This window comes from Phaethon lepturus, unplaced genomic scaffold (assembly GCF_000687285.1).
Source record: "Phaethon lepturus isolate BGI_N335 unplaced genomic scaffold, ASM68728v1 scaffold8165, whole genome shotgun sequence".
Lineage (NCBI taxonomy): Eukaryota > Metazoa > Chordata > Aves > Phaethontiformes > Phaethontidae > Phaethon > Phaethon lepturus.
Genome location: NW_010542610.1, coordinates 2,432 through 11,239, shown reverse-complemented (window position 1 = coordinate 11,239; position 8,808 = coordinate 2,432). Strand labels below are relative to the sequence as shown.

The following is an 8,808-nucleotide window of genomic DNA, read 5'->3' as shown; positions in this document are numbered from 1 at the left end:
GTTGTCCATGACCATGTCCAGAGGGCTGTGGACCATCTCCAAGGATGGAGACCCCACATGCTCCCTGGGAAGCCTGTGCCGGCGCTCATCCCCCGTACAGCACCCTTTGCACTTCCCCTTGCTGAACGGCGTGAGGTTCCTGTCAGCCCATCTCTCCAGCCTGCCCAGGTCCCTCGCAATGGCAGCACGACCCCCTGGCTTAAGAGCCGCTCCTCCCAGTTGGGTGCCATTCCCCAACTTGCTGAGGGTTCACACTGCCCTTATCATCCAGACCATTAATTAAGGAGGATGTTAAACAGCATTGGACAGCGCATTGTCCCCTGGGAGACACCTTTAGCTACTGGCCTCACACTAGACAGGTCACAAGCAGTGTTCCCCAGGGATGAGTATTGGACTCTGTCTGGGGATAGACTTTTTAGCAGGGCCTGTTGCGGTAGGACAAGGGGTAATAGTTTTAAACTGAAAGAGAGGAGGTTTCAACCAGATAGGAGGAAGAAAGTTTTGACAATGAGGGTGGTGAAACACTGGCACAGGTTGCCGTGGACCATCTCCAAGGATGGAGACCCCACATGCTCCCTGGGAAGCCTGTGCCGGCGCTCATCCCCTGTACAGCACCCTTTGCACTTCCCCTTGCTGAGCGGCATGAGGTTCCTGTCAGCCCATCTCTCCAGCCTGCCCAGGTCCCTCGCAATGGCAGCACGACCCCCTGGCTTAAGAGCCGCTCCTCCCAGTTGGGTGCCATTCCCCAACTTGCTGAGGGTTCACACTGCCCTTATCATCCAGACCATTAATTAAGGAGGATGTTAAACAGCATTGGACAGCGCATTGTCCCCTGGGAGACACCTTTAGCTACTGGCCTCACACTAGACAGGTCACAAGCAGTGTTCCCCAGGGATGTGTATTGGACTCTGTCTGGGGATAGACTTTTTAGCAGGGCCTGTTGCGGTAGGACAAGGGGTAATAGTTTTAAACTGAAAGAGAGGAGGTTTCAACCAGATAGAAGGAAGAAATTTTTGTCAATGAGGATGGTGAAACACTGGCACAGGTTTCCGAGAGATGTGGTAGATGCCCTGTGCCTGGAAACATTCCAGATCAGGCTGCACAGGGCTCTGAGCCACCTGATGTCGTTGAAGATGTTCGTGCTCGCTGCAGGTGGGTTGGACTAGACGACTTCTAAAGGTCCCTTCCAACGCACACTGTTGTGATGCTATGATTCTATGATTGGGGCCAGTTCTGTTTAATATTTTTGCCAGTGATCTGGATGAGAGGATCAAGAGCACCCTCCGTAAGTTTGCAGACAACACCAAGATGACTGGGAGTGTTGATTTGCTGGAGTGTAGGAAGGCTGTACACAGGGATCTGGACAGGTTGGATGGATGGGTCATGGTCAACTCTATGAGGTTCAACAAGGCCAAGTGCCAGGTCCTGCACTTGGGTCACAACAGCCCCATGCAATGCTACAGGCTTGGGGAGGAGTGGCTGGACAGCTTCTCCACAGAAAAGGACCGTGGGATGCTGGTTGACAGGCGGCTGAACATGAGCCAGGAGTGTGCCCAGGTGGCCAAGAAGGCCAATGGCATCCTGGCCTGTATCAGAAATAGAGTGGCCAGCAGGATTAGGGAGGTGATGGTCCCCCGGACTCTGCACTGTTGAGGCTGCCCCTCGTTTTGGGTGAATTATATGGGGAGTGGATTCAGAAGATAATTTGTCATTTTTCCAAATCTGCTTTCACCTCCAAGATCCCTTTTTGTGCTGCTGCAGAAATCAGGTACTGCGGGACGTTAGTGATTCTTGCATCAGGGAGTGCAGGAGCTGTGTGAAGTACTCGTACTGTAGCCTCCTGAATTAAGTTAGGGTCAAATTTGACTTTTGAGCCAAACGACCACACACTGCCATCCAGCAGGCGCCAGGGTCGACCACTCAAAACATCAAAGCCTGAAATATTTTCATTGTGATCTTTTATCTGCAAAGCGAGCAGAGGACAGACGCTTCTCGCCCGGGAGCCATAAATTACCTTTGGCAGTTTGGCAAAGAACACTTGCTCCGTTTACTCCAGGGTCCTGGTTTCAGCCAGGATAGAGCTGGTTTTCTTCACAGAAGCTCACATGAGGCTGTGTTTTGGATTTGGGATGAGAAACTGTTGATAAGGTGCTGATGTTTTGAGCTGGTGCTAAGTAGTCAAGGACAGTCCAGCTTCTCGTGCTGGCCTGCTGGCAAGGGGACTGGGGGTGCACGGGAAGCTGGGAGGGGACACAGCCGGGACAGCTGACCCAGGCTGGCCAAAGAGCTATTCCATACCATACGACATCATGCCCAGTACATAAACTGGAGTTAGCTGGGGGGCGGGAATCGCTGCTCGGGGACAGGCTATCGATCGCCGGGGGGTGAGGAATTGCTGTATTGGGCATCACTTGTTCTTGTACATTCCGTTGTCGGTATTATTAGTGTTGCTATCATGGTTGTTTCCTTATCTCTTGCTGTCCTATTAAACTGTTTTTATCTCAACCCCTGAGTTTTTTCCCAGTTCTCTCCCTGTCCTACTGCAGGAGCGGGGAGTGAGCGAGTGGCTGCGTGGTGCTTAGTTGCCTGCTGGGGCTAAACCACGACACTAGGATAAAGTTATTAATTTTTTTGACAGTAGGTAGTATGGGGCTGTGTTTCGGATTTGTGCTGGAATCAGTGTTGATAATACAGGGATGTTTTCATTATTGCTGAGCAGTGCTCACACAGCGTCAAGGCCTTTCCTGCTTATTACACCACCCCACCAGCAAGTAGGCTGGGGGTGCACAAGAAACTGGGAGGGGACACAGCCAGGACAGCTGAACCCAGCTGACCAAACGGATATTCCAGACCATATGACATCATGCGCAGCAATGAACCTAGGGGGGAGGTTGGCGGGGGGGCTCCTGCTCAGGGACTGGCTGGGCATTGGTCAGTTAGTGGTGAGCAATTGCTTTTATTCGCATCACTTGTATTTCTTGGGGTTTATTTCTCTCTCTCTGTTATTTATATTCTTTTTGTTACAATTTTTTTTTTAAATTATTAAACTGTCTTTCTCTCAACCCACGAGTTTTCTCACTTTTACCCTTCTGATTCTTTCCCCCACCCCACCAGAGGGAGGGAGAGAGCAGCTGTGTGGTACTTAGCTGCAATCTGAGGTTAAACCACGACAATGGTGTATTTGAAACTTTGTGGGAAGTGAATGCAGACCTTGGGGACATGTCTGCTACTGTACATAGAGAGGAGAAGAGAGGGTCCCAAGGCTAGAACCAGCTGTTCTGCAGGAATTTTAGCAGCACCAGTGAAATCACTGGCATAAATCAGTAGAGAAAAATGGTTCAATGACATGAAAGTAGTATGGGATGTTTGAGTTTATTGTGTATTGGCACTGACTATGATCAGTGGTTCAGCAAGAGCTCTGTACTGTTGAGAGAGAGGGTAATTCTTGAAGTGATGATCTCTTCTGATGCACAGTGTGCCAGCTGCAATGTTGTACATTAGGTACAAAGACAGGAAACCCGCTCCTAAGGAGATGATGTAACTTACTGAGGTATGTTAGGTGTTTGTTCCAGATGAAGGAATTGAGAGTTTTAGATATGGCTGTTATTAAATTTTCCATATCCCCTGCAGCAACATTTTAGCCATTGTTTCTGTTTGCTTAGTGCTACTAGAATCACTGAATCACAGAATCACTAGGTTGGAAAGGACCTTCAAGATCAAGTCCAACCATTAATCCAGCACTACCATGTCCCCTAAACCATGTCCTGAAGTGCCACATCCACACGTTTCTTGAACACTTCCAGAGATGGCGACTCCACCACCTCCCTGGGCAGCCTGTTCCAATGCCTGACCACTCTCTCAGTGAAGAAATTTTTCCTAATATCCAATCTAAACCTCCCCTGGTGCAACTTGAGGCCATTTCCTCTTGTCCTATCACCGGTTACTTGGGAGAAGAGACCAACACCCTCTTCGCCACAACCCCCTTTCAAGTAGTTGTAGAGAGCGATAAGGTCTCCTCTCAGCCTCCTCTTCTCCAGACTAAACAACCCCAAGAGGGAATCTTCATAGCACTGGGAGGTTGTTTTGTATAAAAATTGATATTTCCCATTTTATTCTGATTTATGAAAGTCCTATGGTTTAGTTTTAGGTAGTCCTGTGAGGAGTAGGGAGTAGGACTCGATGATATAGTTTTTCTGGATATCGGTAGGGCTTTTGATAGCATCCCTCACGGCATCCTTCTGGGCAGGTTGTCCAGCTGTGAGATGAGTGGGTTTCCAGTGCGCTCATGGGTGAAGAACTGGCTGGACGACAGGGCTGAAAAGGAGAATGGGAATGGCGTTACATCTGACTGGCAACGTGTCACCAGCCATGTTCCCCAGGGCTCAATCCTAGGGTCAGTTCTAGATATTTATGAGTGTTCAGCATATTTATATTGATAAATATATCAATACTGTTGATATATTGATCTGGAGGCGGGAGTGGAATCCATTGTCAGCAAGTTTGCTGATGACCCCAAACTGGGAGGGGCTGTTGACTCTCTCAAGGGATGAGAAGTCTTGCTGAGGGATCTGGCTGGACTGGAGCATTAAACATCGTCATGAAGGGCATGAAACTTAACAAGTCTGACTGCCGGATTCTGCGCTCGGGATGGAGTAACGCTGCAGAATCAAGGACAGACTGGGAGAGGAGCGGTGGGAGAGCAGCCCTGCAGAAAGGGATTGGGGGTGCTGGTTGGCAGCAGGCTCACTGTGAGTCTCAGTGGGAGCTGGCCCCACGGCAGTGCTCACCGCAGGGTGCTGCAGAGCTCTGGGCACTCACCCCACAGCCCCAGCCCCTCGGAAGGACACGGCAGCTCCAGGGGGTTGGGGAGGGGCTGTCGTCCTCCCCACCAGTCCCAGGACTGGAGGCTGGCAATGGTCAAGGAACTGGTGCAGTCACCCTTGGGGGTCTGTTCTCTCCTTTCCAGAAGAGCCCCGAGACGTGCTGTGCCCCCCGCCCCCCACGCCAGTCCAGTGGTACAGGAGTTGCCCCAAGCTGCTGAATGCAAAAACCTGCTTCTCCTCCATGTTGCCTTATTGCTGACATAGACATGGTGCTCCGCTCCTCTCCAGGGAAACCCCCGCTCCACAGAGCGCCTTTCCCCAGGGGAGTGTGTCTGTGCTGGCCAGGCCAGTTGTTCCTGGCTCCCCGCCTGAGGTGCCCACAGGGCCCTGAGCTGGTGGTGCTGCTCTGCAGAGCAAGCGGTCTGCGGTGCCCTGGGACCATGGGGTGACTATGTACTGGCCACAGTGGTCCGGGAGTGAAGCAGACCTAGCCAGATGGGCATCACTGCCCCTGACGGGTTTCTCCCGTGGCTCTGTGGCTGTGATACACAGAGAAATCATGGGGCCTTTCAACTGTTCAGGATGTGCTCAGGAGTGTCACTGGATCCAGCCCATGGTGCCTCATTGAAGATGATGTGAATCGCTCAGAAGGTGGTCTTGCTCATGCCTGCTGTGTCTCCATTGCCTCATGGGCATTGCAGAGCCCTCGTCAGGCTGCGCGTTCTTCAGCTCAGCCCTTTGCCTTTGGGTGACTCCCCTTTTTGGGGAAGTTTTGTAAACCTCCATTCACCTCCCACCCCGAGGCAACCAGTGTCCCCAGAAGTGCCCTGTGTTCTCCTGGTGGCTTCAGAACCCCTTTCAGAAGGTTGGGCATCTGTGACCAGCCCTGTCATATGTGAGAGGGCCTCAGGCAGATGCCTTTTGACCATTCAGGATCTCCAGTGGCATTGGGCACCCAGGAAAGGGAAGGGTCAGTCCAGCCCTCATTCCCTTCCTCATCGACCCATGTCCTTGTCCCCCTAAGCCAATGCAGCACCCAGCACAACAGCCGGGCCTTTTAGCCTGCAATTCCCTGAGCGTATTCTGCACTCCAGTGTGAAAGAAGAGCCCCAGCTTCACACACTGCGCTGAGGAAATCCCCTTTTTCTACAGACATACCACAAAGGAGGCCAGCATGTGAAAGAAGAGCCCCAGCTTCACACACTGCACTGAGGAAATTCCCTTTTTCTACAGACATACCTCAAAGGAGGCCAGCGTTAGTGTGGTGGTACATTCATTTACAGAATGGGCCGGTTAGACTGGGTTCCTCCCCTTGAGAAGCTGGGGGAAAGCAACCATTTCTGAACACGATTATAACCAGTACAATGCCCAAAAGACACAAGTTGCCTGAGACAAGTTGGCAAAAACTTGTGAATAGAGACGGGCAGTTTATTGCTGCTGAAATCCTACTTCTAAAATCAGGTTCTGCAGGGCATTCTTGAGCTCCTTGTTCTTCATGCTGTAGATGAGGGGGTTCACTGCTGGCGGTACCAATGCATACAGAACTGCCACCACCAGGTCCAGGGATGGGGAGGAGATGGAGGTGGGCTTCAGGTGGGCAAACATGCCAGTGCTGACAAACAGGGCGACGACGGCCAGGTGAGGGAGGCATGTGGAAAAGGATTTGTGGCGTCCCTGCTCAGAGGGGATCCTCAGCACAGCCATGAAGATCTGCACATAGGACACCACGACGAACACAAAACAGCCAAATGCTAAAAAAAAGGTAAAATCAAGAAGCCCAAGTTCCCTGAGGTAGGAGCGTGAGCAGGAGAGCTTGAGGATCTGGGGGATTTCACAGAAGAACTGGTCCACAGCATTGCCCTGGCAGAGTGGCAGTGAAAATTTATTGGCCGTGTGCAGCAGAGCATGGAGAAACCCACCGCCCCAGGCAGCTGCCTGCCATGTGGGCACAAGCTCTGCTGCCCAGGAGCGTCCCGTAGTGCAGGGGCTTGCAGATGGCAACGTAGCGGTCATAGGCCATGACAGTGAGAAGAAAACATTCTGCTCCAAGGAAAAATACAAGCAGAAAGAGCTGTGCAGCACACCCTGAGTAGGAGATGTCCCTGGTGTCCCAGAGGGAACTGGCCATGGCTTTGGGGAGAGTGGTGGAGATGGAGCACAGGTTGAGGAGGGAGAGATTGAGGAGAAAGAAGTACATGGGGGTGTGGAGGTGGTGGTCGCAGGTTATGGCGGTGATGATGAGGCCGTTGCCCAGGAGGGCAGCCAGGTAGATGCCCAGGAAGAGCCCGAAGTGCAAGGGCTGCAGCTCCCGCCTGTCTGCGAGCTCCAGGAGTAGGAACTGGGTGATGGAGCTGCTGTTGGACATCAGCTGCCTCTGGGTATGGTTTTCTGTTGACGTGGAGAAGGCAGTACTGAGTTAGGCCGGACTCCTCTGCACAGATCATAGTACATGTCTTGGAGCAACCCCACACTCAGACCCTGCCTTCAGGAAGACCTCTCTGCAGCCCCCTCCCCTGAGCTCCGGGTTTTGCTGGCTGAGCGGCCGCTGGGAGCAGGGAGTCTGTGCTGGGCTCCCGAGGAGTCCTTCTCGCTGTGCAGTGAGCGGGAACGAGGAACTCGGGGTCATCTCCAATTAAATGTACTTGTGATATACCAAAAGCTTTTCCGCATTGTTGTTCACAATTTGCCCGACGGCAGAACAGAGCTGAGAGGGGTTTGTTTTGTTTGTTTTGTTCCAGTGGCACCTGCCACGTTTCGGAGTGGTTTCGGATGGTTGAAATCCCTGCCGTTTCCAATGCCCGCCAAGGGAAATCTTGTGGGTCCCGCGAGGCAAAGGGACAGTCCCGCAGTGCAGAGAGAGGAGAGCTGCTCTGCCCGTCAGCCCTGTGCTCAGCTGCCCTGCGCCAGCAGCCTGGAGCTGGGGGATGATCACACGCCAGTGCTCCCCTAAAAAGAAACTGGGCACTGTGGAGAGCAGAGGGCTCCAGGTTCAAAGAGCCGATTGACAGACTGACGGTACCTGCAGAGGATTTCAGGTCTCCCCTCCAGACTGGGACACAGGGGGTCACTGCAGCTGCCCACATACGGCTGCCCAGCAGCACTGCCACGGCCTTAGCACCGAGGTGTCTTCTCCATGGGCATCCCAGGGAGCACAGGGACACGATGGGAGAGCTGCGCCCTTCTGGAGGGCACCCCAGGGAAACGGCTGAATGTCCTGAAGCTGCCTGGAGAAGACCTGGGCGCTCTGCTCCCATGGACACGTCTGCAGAGCAGGACCCAACGGGTCAGTGTCCGAACAGGGGCTGAACCCGCCACCCCAAAAGCCCGCACTGACCCAGCAAATCCAAGGTGGGAACAAGGGCAGCGCAGGCAGGAGGGGATGGCAGTGAAATGCCACAATGCCCCTGCCAAGGGAGGAGGGACACATACAGACAGGTGGAGATCCGGAGTTTGTCCTTTTCCAGGCTCTGGCTGGCGCAGGGGCAAGGCATACCTGAGACCCATGGGCAGAGGGCAGAGGCTCTGTGTAGGCTGGGAAAGGAGAGCAGGGAGGGGAAGGAGAGCAGGGAGGAGTGGCTCAGGGGAAGGTGCCTGTGTCGCAGGGACAGCAGGAAGGCACTCGCTCTGCTGCGGGAGCCGTTCCTGCCGGGAGCCGTCTCCTGTCCCAGCTCAGCTCCCTGCCAGTGCTCACCAGCCCCGTCCCACCGCTGTGCGCTCACCTCTGCCCGCAAACACCTCCCCGGGCAGGGCACTGTCAGGGGCATCTCTGCCTGGGCAGGGGTAAAGACCAGCTCACAGAGAGCCTGATGTGGCTGGGAAGGGGGAGATGTTGCTGGGCTGGCTGGGGGCAGCTGGGTACACGGCTTCGAGGTGCTTCTTCCAGGCTGACTCGTCTCTCAGTGTAAGAGGCTGGGAGCCTCAAAGCGTACTCCTAAGTAGTACTCCTAAGCGTACTCCTAAGTAGAAACCCGAATGTCAGTCTCCA

The 8,808-nt window shown here is 53.4% G+C and overlaps 1 protein-coding gene across 1 annotated transcript; it reads right to left on the bottom strand.

The window, feature by feature from the left end:
* Nucleotides 1-6,251: 6,251 nt before the first annotated feature.
* Nucleotides 6,252-8,593, bottom strand: LOC104616265 (olfactory receptor 14I1-like; the record flags this gene model as incomplete). The annotated part of the gene is made up of 3 exons (XM_010288080.1): nucleotides 6,252-6,609; nucleotides 6,743-7,211; nucleotides 8,543-8,593. Coding segments are annotated over 3 exons (878 nt in total), but the record flags the coding sequence as incomplete, so codon positions are not given.
* Between the last annotated feature and the right edge of the window lie 215 nt (nucleotides 8,594-8,808).